Consider the following 16,559-nt stretch of genomic DNA (forward strand, 5'->3'; position numbering starts at 1 on the left):
TGCCGTTAATATCTTTTCTGCAGGTTCTTTCCTTTTAAATGTGTATATACACTCACTAGCTGAATTTTTGAGCCAAGATTAATCTTTTCTTTTTCCCTGTTTGTTACTTGATACTCCATAAATTTAAGTACCCCCGTGAAACGCTCTGAATCTACAACCCACTCACTAGAGTAAAAAGATCAGGTTGTGGAAATAGAGGGTAACTAATTGCTTGCTTGTTAAAAGAATAAGGTGGTGGGCTCTGGCCTTCTATTAAAGTCCTTGACATAGACAACTTCTGACTTCTAAAGAGAACTACGCTTACACAGTGGTAATTTTGCTTTATGACCTTGTAGCTGCAGCTTTCCTGAAATGTGTAATACGGAATAGAGTTGATTGTCTGGTCATTTTGCTTCTGGTTCCTAAAACTATGTTAGAGCTGAGAAGATTTTTAGAGCCAAACCCCTGGGTTGTCAAAGCTGGTTTGGTTTAGATGACTTGCTCGTTTTTGTGTTTAGCAGTAATGTGATTTCAGAATCACATAAAACTTCCTGATTTTGTTTGTTTTATTGATTATTTTCCCCCATCAGTTTCAGTTTTGTATTAATTTATTTCAGGAAAAAGAAACTCAAGACAAAGAATGGAAAGAGCAAGCAGACCTCCTAAGACAAGACCAAGACAAGGAAAGGGAAGAGAAACTGAAACGTTTTCAGGAAATACAGGCTTTGGAGGAGAGAGTTCAAAAGCTACATGATGGTAAGGAAACAGGCAGCTGAAGCCTGGAAAATACACCATAGAATACTAATCAAGTGAGGCTGCTAGTTTCTTGTGAGAAGAGCAAAATGATTTTGCAGAGATCGCTACAGTGGAAAATTATTTTCAGTTATATTATGCAAAGAGAATCAGAAAGAAGTACGGGATATAGAGTAATCTGTATCCTGTATTCAGCTGTGATTAAATATGCAGCAGCAAAAAATGCTGTCCACTAAAAAATATGGAAGCCTGAGAGATTTTGCTTTACAAAACAAGGATGACTTAGCAGGCAAATGCTGATGTTATCTCTGGCTTGCTAGATGTTATTGAGCTAGGCAGTAGATTTTTACTATTACAGAACAAATCTGCTTTCCTTAATACAGCCTGTTTTTTCAGTACATATCTACTTCACTTGTGTCACTTGAAATTGTAGTTTCTCTTTTCCTTTGTGGTTATCTGAATCGTTTGGTGTGGCTATTTGAGAAATGTCATTTTCTATCATTATATTTTAATATTGCTTTTTTACTCATTTGATTTCCACACCATCTTAATGACTTACATTCATAAGTCTCTTAATATTTTAAAGTATTTTAGATGGACTGCATCCTGCCATGCTAAAATACTCTTTCAGTGATTATAGTTAATGAGCAGAAACACTCATTCTAGATGACAAGGAATAATTCTAAAAATCCATAGCTGCTTTCAGAGGTAAATTCTGTGTAAAATCTCCTGCCTCCACTGGCATCAGTGCACAACTTACACAAGCCAAGAATCTGCTCCGTTGTGTCTGTAGGATGAATCTGACCTCCTTTCCCATCTTACGGTATAAGCTGATATTTTCCCCACCTTACATACAGGAAGGTGGCTCCTTACTTCACTTAGTATAACGATATGCTCCTGGGGAAAAAATATATTAAATATATTAACTGAACTGTTGCGGTTATTTCTGTAAGCTTGATCTGAAGTACAATAGATAACGTGGAACTTCTTGAAAAGGTCAGTCAGAAATTTGAATAAAGTGTGTTGATGGGCCCAAGTAGTTGTATTCAACTTTTGGCCGAACACATGTCTGTTGTCTGGATAGAAAAATATTTTGAAGAGAGAAGTATTTGGGAAGCTTCCTTTTTTTGTACGCATAAGTATTTGCAGTTTCTATCTGGAAATTTTTTACTGTTTTGTACCTTTTGGTGTCCCTTTATGGCTGTGCAAACTGACATTTGGTATTTGCACAGACACTGTCATTGAGTTCATGTGGTGATTCACAGAACGCTCGTGTGAAAGTGTTTTCTGTGTGCAGCAGATGCAGTATATTTTAAATCATTCACAAGTTGAAACTGGTAATGACTGCTATGACTTTGGGGCCTGATAGCTTCACAAGAATAGTTCCCTTCATGGAAAAAAAAAAAATGAAAACCAAACCAAAAACACATATCCCAGAACTGTCCTGAGGTCAGTGATGCTGACAAAGAAAAATAAAGAACTGTGCAAGTCAGAACTATTAAAACCAGTGATCTTGTATTCATTTTCATTCAGACCTGGGAAATGGGAAGGCAATTGGCAGAAATGAAATTCTGAAAACTCTAAAACATGGATAATGTCCTAATCCCTTTGGAAGATGACAGTAAACTTTCATATCTTAGCAGAGAACCTGGTGTGAATTTAGTTGTCACTTTTGAAGAATTTATTTTTGCAGTAGGAAAACCACGTTATGCATAGAAGAGTGTATGAAAAACTCAATGGCTTTTGCTTGCATTATTTTAAAAATATTCTTTTAAAGGCATTTTAAAACTAAAACACTTTAAATAATGTTTAAACATTTCCTGCAGAGTGGGAAAGGGAAGAATATGACAAGATGAAAAAAGAAAGCAGCTTTTTATTGGATAAAGAAGAGAAAACAAAGATGGAGACAGAAATCCACAAACCTGAAGTAGAGAGAGAAAGCACTGAAATGCTGGAAGAGCGGCGAAAAAGAGAGTTCCTGCTTGCTAAAATGCAAGAAATTGATAGAGAAACTCAAAATGTAACAAACGTGAGACCTGCTTCCCAAGCACCACTCATAAATACAGCAAGAAAATCTGATTCACTGGAGAAAAAAGATAAAACTAATCAATTCTTTGAGATTCCTGGGAGGGTTACGAATGGATTTCCTGGAGATGGCAGCCAGGATGATGCCACAAGAGCGCAAGGGCAGAAGCAACGAAATGTAAGGACCGTAGATTTAAGTAGTGAGTTAACATTTGGTAGTTACATACCTTCCTTTGGGAAAGGATCAGGGAGACCAAGTTGGCTTACTCAAAAAAGTGACAACTTAGAAGAAAATGTTAAGGAAAATGCAGATAGCAATAGTAAGAAAGAAAAGAAGTCGAATTTAATGGAACAACTCTTTGGAAGCAGTGCCAGTACCATCCTTCTTTCTAAAAATAACGATACAACACCCCTTGACATAGATTGGGACTCTAGAAATACTCTTCTTGTCGATAAAAACAGTAAAGTCAAAGTAAAAGAAGACAATGACCTTTTTGGTGAAGGAAGAAACCTAACCAGACACCGTTTGCAACACACTACAAGCAAGCCAGGACTTAAGACCCTTGGTTCTTTAGAAGATGAAATCGAAGAAGTAGTCTTACAATGATCATATTTTTATGTGTTTCAAATGTAAATACAGAAAAAATATTTTTGTGTAATATTTATTAGATACAGAATTGAAACATTTCAGATATATTGTAAAGCCTTATGAAGGAATAATTTACATAAGTGGGTATATGTATAGAGGAAAGATGCACTTTGATAGAACAGCCTATATGCAGAAAATTTCTTCTAAAATGTAGTATCCAAATACAGACATTGGAGACCTGGCAGTGGGTCTTTTGGCAGAAAGACAGGGAACGGTGTCCTGAGGGACTTTGATAGATGAGATAGGCGCTGGCTGGCCCTTTCAGTCAATTGGAGAAGACGTTTTTGCCCCAGTCACTGTTGCCACATGGCACCATGTGACTTGTGCAGCTGTGGCTTGGGGTCCCAGAGGCTCGGTAGCACAGAGCTGGCAGGGATGCCATAGGAATGGAAGGACTTGTAAAGGCTTACGCTCACTTGTGCCCTTTGCTCACGCTCTGTCTCGCCCCCGTCATGCTCCCTCTCACTTCTGTCTCTTGGGTACTCGCTCTGTCCGCCCGCCCCTTCTCTCTGTCACTCTTTCCCTTTACTTGTTCTTTGCCCTCTCTCTCTGGCAGTCACTCTCTAATTTTTTTTTTTTAAGACTTACTGGTGTGTAATGGTATGTTAAGTAAAATTACACTTCTCACAATTACTCTGCAATTATTTGTTGCAGACTGAGTTGGCTAAGAAAGGCGGCAAGCTTTTATGTGGCAGCCTTGGCATTCAGGGCAGCTACTAGATGGGCATCTCTGGCTAGCCAGCATAGGAAGCGTTGGGGTGTTCTTACCTGTAGGCTGCTCACAGTTCACTGCTTTTCATTTGGAGTACTTTTTTTAGGCATCAGATATTTTCTTTCTCAGGCATTTGGAGAGCCTCTTAAAACTCTGTCAGGAGAAGGCATGTGTAACATCAGTGTCATGAAATGGATAGAAGAGATGTACCTAGCACAAAGGCTCAGGTAGAAAGAGAATGTTCTACACTGCAATCATGTTGTCTCAGAAGAACATCAACAGAAACACAACTGACTCAGGAACAGCTGAACAGCTGATCTGTCTTCTGCGTAGGTTTTCAGTAGACCTTACTACCAAATTTGTCTAACTCTTCTCATATATTCAGATTATATTTATTACATAATGCCATTTTTTGTAATTTCTGAATTTTGTATGTGAAATTCCAATCATTACTAAGTCATTTTTTAACAAAATGGTTTTATTAAATGAGTTGAGTAAAATTTTTGTGTGTAGATCATCCTTAACACAAAGTTCTGACATTTTTATATCATGTTATTGATACTGGGGGGGAGGGGGGTTGGTAGTAACACTGCTAGTGATGTTATTCACCGGATGGTGCCATGTACACAAATTAAAAAGGTAGGCAATGAAGGATTTAGCAGAGGCATTACAGAAAATAAGTTGAAGTTCATTCCTTACTAGAAGAAGAGATTTTTGAAATGCCTCTCTGATATGCTCCCTATGAGCCTGATTCAAAACACACTAAAGTACAGAGAAGAATTCTCGTGATTTCAAGATGCTTTGAGTCAAGATTTCTCTGAACACAATGGCTCTTCTGAAAAGAAAGGCTGCTGTCTGCATCATGCAATAACTTTGTTTGTTCCCCCATTCAGAAAGGAAATTAGTCACAGATCCAGACCCAATGTGTGGCAGCATTCTCACTAGGCACCCTGTAGTAAAGAGCAACTCCTGTTCACCTGCTTGCTTAAAATCCCAGTTATACTGATTATAATATTACAGAATGTAGCTGGGTCGTTTTGCTTGCAGATGGTCAGGATATCAGGACAATTCTGACCAGCAACAGTGAATTCAAGTATCTGCGTTACTCTTTCGCAATGACTTCTGTGGTGTAAGAGGTAGGACAACGCAGGACTTCTGTGGTGTAAGAGGCAGGTAAACGCTGTAGGTGGCTGTAAGTAGATGGTTATTTGTCTTCCCTTTCTTGTCCTGCGTGTGGTTCGGTGCTGCCCTTCTAGAAGGCACTTTGCTCCTGAAGACACTGCTGGCATGGGTTCTTTATTTTTCTTTCCTGTGGTTGAGGATTCTAAAGCATAAAACAATGATGTAGCTGCTGATCATGTAGCGTATGGAGGGTTGTTTTTTGTTTCTTTGCGAGTCAACCCATTAACATCTGGCAAATTCAAACTGTCGTGCTGAACTGACAGGCCGTGCTGTTTCAACTACAAATGTATAGTTTCTAAGCTGTTTCCTATTATCAGCCCCTTCTTAACATCATAAATGTTCACATCCTGTTACCAGACTCTTCCTGAAGCAGACACCGTGGCGACTTGCGCAAAAAAAAAAATAAGGTGTATCTGCATTAGGAAGGTGAAAACAAATTAATCTGCTGGGAACAGTATCACAGCTATAGTTTCCCTCCTTGCTCTCTATCACTATAGCTTAGTCTCTTTTCTTGATACGCTTTCCAGTTTTAGAGTTACTTGCATGCAAATATTGTTGCCAGCTCTTTGAGAGGGAATCTTCTGTTTGTGGGGGGAAACCTTGGGTCCTCCTAACATCTGTAAGCAGTGTTTCTGCTGTTGAGTAACAGTTTTCTGCTGACTGGGACTGGAAACAACTTTTGCAAGGCCTTAAAAGGGTCTGTGGAGCTTACGCTTGGGCACACAGATCCCCTGTGGTCCTCTTGACCCCTGGTCTTAACTACTGTATCCAGGTAGTCTGCGTGGTGCTTTTAGCGGTGGCAGTGTTTGTTTAATAGCACCTGATTGACTGTGAAAGGATCCATGTTTTGTGGTAAAAAGTTGGTCACAAATGCTTTGATGGTGATTTGTGTCTGATTTGATGTTTATGTCCAGCTGTAGATTCTGTTTGTTAGATGTTTGGATCATACGGCTATTACATCTGTTGCGTTTTGCTATCCTTCTGAACCACCAAAGGTGGTGGGAGCAATTCCTCCATTCCAACAGGAAAAGATCATTAAAGTTTGATTAACTGTTACAGTGAAATATTCAGGGAGATTGTTACTGTCCCAGGAAAACTGGTCTTCCAGTTCTGATCCCAGGAGAGTGGTCATCAAACAAAAGTATCTGAGGAGCGTCTGATGAAGGTGGTCAGGTGTCAGGGCTCACCTGACAGAGAAAACAGGCAGTTTTAAGAGTAAAGATTTTTCTCTTTGGCAGAGGAGATAAACGGTGGAGGGTGGGGGGAGCGTAGCAGATCTTTTCTTATCCAGGAGAAGAGATGTGAGCTGTAGGAGGAGAACTTGGGATGCCCTTCACAACTCTGAACTGAAGCCTGAAGAACACTACAGTGGTAAAAAAAGTGAACTGAGAAATGCTTCAATGTATTGAATATTTTTGTCAGATCTGCGTCATCTTTGGGCTAGCTATAGAGTAAGAAAAAAAAAAAAATAATTTTTCAGAACCCTAATAAATCCTGTGTTTCTGATTTTGCTCCGCCTATTGCATACACGCCTAAAGAAGTGAAATGCAAATCTATAGCCCTTCCAAAATGGGGGCGCTTGGATAGGATGTGCTTGGGATACTTGGTAGCCGCAGGTTCATTGCTGGTCCTGAGACAGAAGGTCTAATCCAGCCAGCCCCGAGCCTATTTGCGCTGTCAGGAGATGTGAAAGAATATCTGATCTGGCACATTAGGAGTAGGAATTTGTTCAGGGAAATGTCTTGGGGCAAATGGCTACAAGAGCATCAGCAGGGCTTTTGCTGATGCTTGGGCTCTAGAGAGTGCTTTGAGTGAGCCTTTGCTATTCAAGAAAATAGCAACAAATTCTGCATGGCGCTCTAAACCAGAGACCAGCAAAAATTGACACGGCAGAAGCGAGCGCCATTGGGAGAATCGTGCTGCCAATCGCAGGAAGGGAGGTTTTGTTCCCAGAGTTGCATGGCTTCGCTAAGCCTGACCTACTCTTGTTCCGAGATGACAACTTTTAAGCATAAGAGATGCCCCAGGTGACATTGCTCGTTTATAAAATTCCCTTTTGTTGGATCAAATTTAACGTGGTCTCCTGTTTCGAATTATCTCTTTGATTAGCTGCAAAGTTTTGATGTCTGCAGGAGGAGAACAATTGCATCAGTGTGCACTGTCAGCCGGGACTTGTGGCTGCTGGGGAGTTGCTAGGATACCTCTCTAAAAGGTACGATTCACTTGATTAACCACCAACCCAGTTTGCATGAGAAATATTTTTTCCTATCTTTGTTTTGTGCTGGCATCAACTGTGCATCAGATGTGCACGTGTGTTTAGAGCAAGCTACAGGTTGATTGTTGTGTGTGTCTTTTGCCTGCTTTTGAGATGCAAGAAAAAAAACATAACAAAGAATCCAGAGCCATTCCAGTAATCTGTAAGGTGAGGATTACTTCCAGGGGGGAACATCAACCATAGGGGAACCATGGGAAGGTTTGACTTCGGATACGCATTTCTGGTGTTATAGCTAAGGCTTAACTTTCTATCTGTGAAGATGCAAGGGAAATTTTCATCTCCTATGTATTATTTTCTATCCCCGCTCTGAGCAGGGCGTTGCACCAGATGACCTGCCAAGGTCCCAACCGAAGCGACTCTTATGATTCTGTCATCCTTGCCACGTCCCACTGTTATTAATGCTCCCTTCCAGCAGAAATCCTTTGTATAAAGCTCTTTCGTGCTACTTGCACAAAGTTGCCTCAGACACATCCTGTGTGTCCATCTGTTCTTGAATATGACAGCATTGTTTTCAGGACACAAATCCTAACTCAACTCTCCCTCTCCACAATAGCTGCTTTCTGCATGCTCATCCTTCCAATACCCTTTTTTTTTTTTTTTTCTTCATCTTCCTCTTTCCTGAAATATTTTGTTCAAACTTTGTCTTCAGGACCCTTTGCTGTTATTTCTGTGAATCTTCCCTTGTTTCACAACCCTCTTTCTTCTCTTTCCCTCTAACTTTCATAAACTCCTCTTGCTGCTTCCACTCTGTCTTTCCTCTCGATGGCCCATCACGCCTTCTGTCTGAACAGTCTTCTGCTTTTGGCCCTAAGCACCACAGTTATCTTCTCCCTAAATTTCCTTTACCTCCTCTTCTCTCCTGCAGTGTCTCTCCTCACTCTGGAGCTGACTACCAACCACGTTGGGCTGTGTTTCTTCTCACCCATGGGTGGAAGTAACGTTGCAAGAGGGTAGGAAGGGCCTTGCAGGAAGGGGAGGTGATCTTATTTTTAAAACTGATTTTGCTTGTACTCACATACCCACGTATGAGCACTAAGATGCCTGTACTCAAGCCATCTGTCCAGTGGCCAGGCACCAAGATACTTGTACCCAGTTGGCCTGGTCAGGGGTCCTTACGGCAACCCAGAGAACAAGGCTTGCCTTCTCTGAGGTCCTCACATCTCCTGCTTTGGCTGGGGAGGGTGGCTGGCTTTGGAAGTGCCCTTCGTGCCCTTTAGGAGCTGCTGGTTATTTTTGTATCTGTCCTGTCCCACCTTTGTGATTCATTAGGATTTCCTCACTGTCCTTTCTCACCTTCTCTGAGCTGCCAAGGGCTCCAGCCTGTTCTTCTTCCCACCATCTCCTCTCAGTGGCTTAAGCCTTTGTTTTAGTCTGGGTATAGGCCACCCCTTCTCTTCAAGCAACCTGAGAAGCTGCACGTTGCCGTGCTAGGATCTTGATGACTTGCTAATCTGAGTGCCTCTCATAGCCCTTCTGCCCATCCTCCTACTGCTCCCACATCCCAGACCCTCCCAGTCACTCTCCCTTTATACCAGTCATCTTGTTTCCATTGCTGTTATCTACGCTGCGATATATCGGGAGTCTGTGGGACTCGGGCTATGTGCTGCTGTGTTTTGCAAAGCGTCTAATGAGCTGTTAGCTTCACAGTTTGCTGCTTAATAATTCTCATGGTAGCGAGGATGGATAACCCAGGTGCTATAATTCACTAGAGATCAGTTAATTACTAGCACTCAGCCTGAAGAAATCGTGTTTGGATTGGCAAAGGGCACAAACTGAAATCCTGTACCTGACCTTCCTCTTGCTATAAAGCTAACTTTGCCTTTGAATTGAAAGTCAAAACAAGCACAAAACTAAGCCTTGAACTGCCTGCGTGAACGAAGCACCCAAGCCCTGGGGAATGATTCTTATTTAACTGGCAAGCGTTTGTTTGCTTGGTACGAGGTTTCCTCGACTCACAACCCATCTTACAGAGTAACATCATCATTTCTTGGGTTTCAGAGACGTTTTTGTCTTCAATGTGCTTTCTAGGCCTATTAGCCTCATGCCACCCCTGTGGAAACACTGAGGAAATGAGAGGTGCAAAAGTCCTTCTCTGAGTCGAAGTTAGACTAGAAATTTCCACATTCTCACATGTTATAAGGCACCGCCCCTGTTTTTGTGTGCGTATAGGCGTCATCTATCCAAATCTCAGGTATTCTAATGAAAAAGGCATTCAACCAATCTTCAGTCCTGTAATCACCTGCAATGTGTTATTTCTTCTATCGAAGAAATGTATAAATCTAGGATGAAAATGTTCCCAAGAATATTGTAGTGTCTTCTAAAAATCCTGTCTCTTCGATTTTTTTGTTTGTTCGTTTCTGGTGAATAGGCCACATACGCTGGCACATGGATGTAACTTTTGTAAGCCAAGGACGTAACTTCACTTTAACTGATAAATCACAGCATCCTGATGATACTATACCTGCAATCCAGAGAAAAAAGCACAGTTAAAGCATGGGCAACATTTACAACGTTCACTAGAAATAATTCATTCTAACCAATATTAATATTTTTTGTGTTCTTCTCTGTTATAAATTACACCCTAGGATCTAGAGTTCCTCCAAATCCTAATCAAGGGAATACAAACTTTAATGAGCGGCAATCACAAAACCTGGGAATAATTGTCCTGACTTTCTGAGCGGCAAAGCATTGCAGTGCCTGTTAAATTCAACGCAAGATTAATCTTCCTGGACAGCAGGCTGTTGTCCTGAAATAATATATACCCCTGTATAAGATCTGCGCCATCAGTACATTGGAGATCAATAGCTCTTTCCCTGATTTGGCCAAACGACATCCTTTGGCTGGTGCAATCAGCCGGGGCTCAACGGAGAGTCTGAAACAAAGCATGTGTTGTTTGTTCATGGTACTTCATATTTCTTGAAAGAGAACGTGTTGAATTTTATAAGCAAATCACAGGGTGATCGCAGGCCCCTGTTGGCTGAGGTTGAGACAAAGCACTGCTTAAAGAGCCCTCGTTCCTCTCCGGTGCTTGTTTATTCACACACTTCATTCCCGAGTACCTCTTGTAATTGTCCTCTCTGCACCTGCTGCTGTTTTGTGCTATTTAGCTCGGGATAAAGATTCATGAAATATATCATGGCCCACTTTCACTTGTGCACGCTCGCTTGCCAGTTTGATTTGGTTTTCTTTTCTGAGCCATGATCTGAGGTCTCGCTCCCGATAATATTTACTCATGTTTTGGGACAAGGATGCCTTCTTACCCTACACGATAAACGTTTGGAAAAAAATTAACTTTATACAGACTGTCTTTGCCAAATCCAGAAGGGGTATTAAGGACTCCGAATTTTGTCAGCTTATTGATTATTTAAATTATTACTCAGAAATGGTTCCTGGATTATTGAGTGTCTGTGTGGGCAGTGGGTACCACAGCTGTCAAGAGCTCCTGTGTATCACATGAGTTTCCTTTAGAGGGCACCATTGACTTCCCTGAAGTCTACGCAAACGTCTATACTTGCTGCTAATGAGGCTTGTTATCGACATCTGAGGACCACCTCTTGAATATTTCTTGCTCTAAATATTTGGGATGCTGTGGGCTAGTGCACATTATCTACTGTACACAAATATTTGACATATAACGCACCTTGTAAGAGACTTCTCAGGCCTTGGCTATGGTGATTTTCTTCATCACCAAGCAAAACGTTGGAAGGAACATACACTCCAGGATGATGAACTGTGTTTTCTGATAAAACTGTGAAGCTCAGCTTCAAGCTGTAGGGGCCAGTGTACAAATGAGCCTTCACTTCTACCATGTGATCTCAGAGATGCAGGTTCTCCTATCCTGTGCGACTAGTCACTGGATCTACAGAGATATATATATACAGGATCCTCCTTCCCTGTAACTTTATCTGTTGTCCAGCAGAAGTGATGTTTCTGCAGACAGGTCTATCACTCCATCTTTTTCTCACTCTCACTTTCTTTTTTTGTGTGCTGTACCCAAGCTGGGCAGGATGCGGCTGTGTGGTCATCTTGCTTGATAAAGGGATGTCAAAAGGGTGCAGCTTTAGGAGGTCGACAGGTGACACGAGTTATTTTCTAGAATGAAGAAAGTTGGGTTTAGATTTCTTAGTCTATTATTCTGGTTCTTATTTTTTAATGAAGAAGCGCAGAGATCAGGGAAGTATAGAAAGTGCCTACCACAGTCTCACAGCTTGAGGCAATGCATGGTTCAGGGGAAGTCCACGGTGATGTAAACAGGATAATTGTGTAAATAAATGTCTGCTCCGCCACAAAAAATGAGCTTAATTTTAGAATTGAACCCTCAAAAGCATGTATCTCATTTGTCCAGATAATTATTGTCATTTCATGGAGATGAAGGAACATCCAACAAAACGGTGATTCAGAAGCTTACCTTCTCTCTCGTTCCTTATTATGATTGCTTATACACTCCTCTGTGCAATTGCATCAACATAGTCCTGATAATGTGGGTTTATACTTCCGTGGTTAATTAACTGCAGCGCTGCAGCGCGCCCATCTCTGACATTGTAGATGACTGGGGACTGTTCGGTGCATTTGCAGCCCCTCAACCAAATCTTTGATCGTGCTCATCATGTTGTCTTCTTTCATTGGCTTAAAAGGTACCTGTGGCCAACAGCAGGAGCAGGCTGACTGGCACAGGCAGAGTAGGAGGACTGGGTTGAAGAAAGGCGAAGAAAAGCTCAGGTGAGGGTGGAAAAGCCATCCTTTGATGGCTTGCGAGGGATTTTTTCAAGCACCACGAAGCACTCATAGTGCCGCAGCAATAGCTGGAAGGCAGCCCAGCAGAAGGCCCTAGGTGGGTAATCCTATGAATCTCACCAACCCATCGCTTATCTCTTCTTTCATCTCTGCCACAGCAGATTAAACCTCCTGGATGGACCTGATATTCAGGAAACTCAAGATAAATTTATCTTGAATGTTAGCGGGGTTCACTGTTATGCATCAATCCCCAAAAGCATGCAACCTCACTATTAACAACAGATTGAAAACATGAAATCTCTTCTACAATGTTATAAAATCTATATTTTTTTTTTCCTAGTTAGATCAGCAGATCCAAGCTGGAAGACGTTTTACTTCTCCCAGACTTCTAGTTTATTTGGGTAGTCCTCTATGGCAGGCATGTTTACATCTCTGTGATCCTAAACCTCAGGGAACTGCATTTCATTTCAGGGCTGCAAATCCCATGAGATTTTTAGCTTTGATTTTAAAAATCGGGGTGGTGTTTTTCCTATGGTTGTGGGGAAAACCTTGAAAGTTAGAAGCTAGAGGCCTCAAAGAAAAAGGCAAGTACATTTAAGAAATAAAAAATACACAATAAAATAATAGAAGTTCCAAATGCATATTTCATCCTGTACTTTTAAAAAAATAAAAATCTTCATTTTCATGACAGAAGATGACAATTCATGATCTCGGATTTGCTCAGAAAAACAGTTCTTCAGGTCTCCAGTAAGATGACCTTGAGTTTCAGGCTGGTTTGTGCCCTTACACTGAATGCTGTATTCTTCCTAAATAAGAGAGGAATTATCCAATTAAATCCAATCCAATTTAAAAATTATATTATCGGCATCTCTGCCTTACAGGAGCAGAACGAGTACACAGAATCTGACTCTTCCAGAGCTGCTGAGAATGTGTGGCTCCCGGGTACCTTAAGGGAGGCTTAGCCCTGCTCAGTAACTGCACCTGCTCGGCCCAGTTTCAGACTTGAGGAGTGCTGTGGTTTAATCTCAGTTCACATGAGAGCCAATGGGGCTGGTGACAACCTCACTGTAGCCACAAGTTCCTTGTGCCTCTTTTCCTCCCTCTTCTGAAAGGTGAGAACCCTGATGTGTCTCAGAGAGGTGCCAGTTAACTTACAACTCTTTGTAACCCTTTCTGTGATCTTTTTCCTCTCAAAGCTCAAGGGTCTGAGACACCTCAGGGTTAAGATCATTCCATTGAAGTACAACCCAAATTTGAAGGAAATCAGTTACTTATTGATCTGAGATGTTCTCCCCTGCTCTGTTTCAAAACCATTCATAAAACACTTCAGTCTCAAACCAAGTTGAGGAGCACTTGGGCGCCTGATCTGCAGGGAAAGCTGTGGGCAGTAGGTCCTGAAATACTCCTGAGCATCCAGACCCCAGGTCCGGAGCACCTCTGCGTGTGATGAGCCTGGCACGCTGCAGCAATGTGTGGGTGGACCAGGGTTGCTGTATGTGGCACCTTGGGTTCATCTCAGGAGCTTGCTGCTCGTAATGATTCTTCATGAGATGAATGGGCTATCAAAAAGCAAAGCTAGCAAAGGCGAAGGTGGTCACAGTCACAAACTAAACCTGAGACTGAAGTTGGATCCCGTGCTGACTCACTGCTCATGGCATAAGACATCATCTCCTTTCAGTGCAGCTCCCTGCCATGGGCTCAGCTATGACATAAAAGAGGAAAGTACTTGGGACCCTGGATACCTCGTAGGCTCCAAATTCACCTTTCTACTGCAAAGCAGCATAAACAATTCTAGTGTAGAGAGGTCAAGTCCAGGGCTGTATCCTCACTGCAGTTATGAGAGAGGCTTTCAGCAGCAGAGGAGGTTACTTTTCTTCTTACAAGTACGCTTTTGGCTCTTTCTTTTCTGGAGGCTTGTCCCAAATACCTGCTTCAGCCTAAGAGATGTTTTCTCTAAAAGGCACGTGCTCCTGATCTTCTTGTTTTGAAGACCAGTTACTGTCAATGCTGCCACTGGATGGTCTGCAGTCATTTGTGAAAAATTATGAAACTTTTCCTCTGTCACTACGTCCATAACGGGTTCTGCTTGAATTTTAAGCTAGACTTATCTTTCTAAAACACTGTCAGCCTCCTCCCTGGAAAGTCAGAATTCAACTGTATTTTCTTGATTTAAAGGGAGACTGTAGTTAGTACAGCAATAGCGTTGCATCTTATTTCAAAGACAATTAATCCTTGTACTCTGAATGTTGTCCCACAACTGCTCTCTTGGTCAGAAGCCCTCATAAAAATGTCTGGGGTGGAGCAGGGGTGCCACAGAAGTTATTAAACAGTGGATGACACAATGGGTGGTGACAGTATTATCAGAACTGAGACAATGACATTAAACCAACGTATTTAAACCAAATGAAAGGAAGTGCTTTTCGTTGCGTGCAATGCTTAATTAAAGTCTAGAATTTCTCTAAAGGATGTTGGGTAAGCCAGAGGTATGAATGTCATTATAGCAGGACTAAATACATCCAAGGAGTATTGGTCCAATGAAGTTATTGGAGAGGCCCTCAAATGCGAAACATTTGGCATGGGGTGCCATAGGAAAGATCCCACCATGGGCACAAAGCTTGTCCTGTTCCTTGTAGCCCTTCCTGGAGGCTTTGGATGGTGATCAGTCCTGGCTACTGATCTCAGTTGCTGCTGTCACTGTGGCACTTGGTTTCAGCTCATGTTAGCGTTTGTTTGGCTGGGCTCGCTACCAGGGCTTGTTGGGGGCGGTTTGCATGTCCGTAGTTTGTGTGGACGCACCGGTGTGGATTTTCTTTTTTTTTTTTTATAATGTAAAATCATCTTATTTCTGAAAAACAAAGTTGACTTCTCATTTACCTCAATGCTACCGTTAACATCCTGTGTACCTGACATACGGCTGGCACAAAGTTTGGATGCGCCCGCTCCTAACCCACGGCCTCTATTTCGGTGTAACAGCAGAAGGGACCTCTTCATCATGAAACCCAGTCCCTCGCTCAGACAAGAAACCATGTCATATAATCCTTGACTTAAGCTGATGTAGCTCAGTGTTAACGCAAGTTGGCTTTTGTGCCGCATGCTTCCTTTTACAGAGCTGTTCTCGCTGTTTTAGTGACAAGAAAAGCCTCTGATTTTCAAAATTACCCTGATGATTCTTTTTTGGTTCTCCACTGGCTCCAAGTTATTTCTGAAAGGAGCTACTCTTGTTTTGCTTCAAGTTGCTAAACAAGTCAGGTCCCCTTATCTCCTCTGGAAATATAGACTCTCCAGTCCCTTTACTGTCCTTAAACCCCCCAAGTTTGTGTGGAGCCCTCTCCTTAGAAGCTTGTCAGGCAGAGGTATGTTGGTGCAGGTGTCTGCTAGAATCATCATTCGATATAATTTTGAGTTTAAATTGATACGTGGATGTGAGCAGCTTCAAAGCTAAGGGAGCTAGGACCCAGGCATATGGCCTGTGTCTCGTCTCTTAATAATTAACAATTATTATTTATTATTGATTATAGTAGTTTGCTCAAAACACTAATGAAAATGTGGCTGCAGCTCTGAAATCCTGATAGCTTGATTAGGAGATAGATTAAAATTTGATGACAACTACTCAAATATATCATAATGAAATTTGTCATCCAATATATTGCTGATAACTAATGGGACCTATAGATAAAAGTATACGTCCAACATACAGCAACAATCCCTGATATTTTTCAGCTTCACAGGCTAACTGCCTTTCATTCCTGGCTAACATGAGGGCAAAGGATTGATATGATGATGGACAATTTCCCATTGTTTCTGTTGAGGCCAGAAACATCATTTTTCGCGTAACTGGTGTCAAATACAGCGCTCACAGAAGCCCCTGCTCCTACTTGGTGTGCCATCCCATATGCATTTAAAGATCATGTTAACCCTTTAAGCTGTCACCTTGCGCTGAAGCTTCATGATTAGCTCACCACCTACAGTGGTTCCTCAACTTCTTTTCCTTTCCCCAGGACGTAATCTCTGCTCCCATAAGAGCAAATTATGTTTTTTTTTCCAAGTACGTAACTACTTGGCTTCACCGTAACTGAGTTCTGTTTGCTCATTTGGGCTCAATTTACTGCCTCTGCTAGAGGGATGACCAGTCCTTTTTGTTATTTAACAATCCTCCAATTTTTGCCTTATCTGCCGACTTTATCAGCAGTTTTATATTTCCTTCCAGTTCACTGATAAAAGTTAAATAACGCGAAGAGACACAGCAACAC

At 41.7% G+C, this 16,559-nt stretch overlaps 1 protein-coding gene across 9 annotated transcripts in view; it reads left to right on the forward strand.

Moving 5' to 3' along the window:
* The window catches only part of LCA5 (lebercilin LCA5), a 60,249-nt gene that overhangs the window by 15,867 nt on the left and 27,823 nt on the right, over nt 1–16,559 (forward strand). For 7 of the 9 annotated variants that reach the window (XM_054195344.1, XM_054195347.1, XM_054195345.1 and 4 more), the window contains 2 exons: nt 597–735; nt 2,559–7,401. In XM_054195344.1, coding sequence (XP_054051319.1) covers nt 597–735; nt 2,559–3,364 — 945 coding nt within the window. In that variant the 3' untranslated portion in view covers nt 3,365–7,401. Of the gene's footprint in view, nt 1–596; nt 736–2,558; nt 7,402–7,432; nt 7,513–16,559 lie in introns of those variants that run through there. The other 2 variants (XM_054195350.1, XM_054195352.1) reach the window with 2 other exon arrangements.

This window comes from Rissa tridactyla, chromosome 3 (assembly GCF_028500815.1).
Source record: "Rissa tridactyla isolate bRisTri1 chromosome 3, bRisTri1.patW.cur.20221130, whole genome shotgun sequence".
Taxonomy (NCBI): Eukaryota; Metazoa; Chordata; class Aves; order Charadriiformes; family Laridae; genus Rissa; species Rissa tridactyla.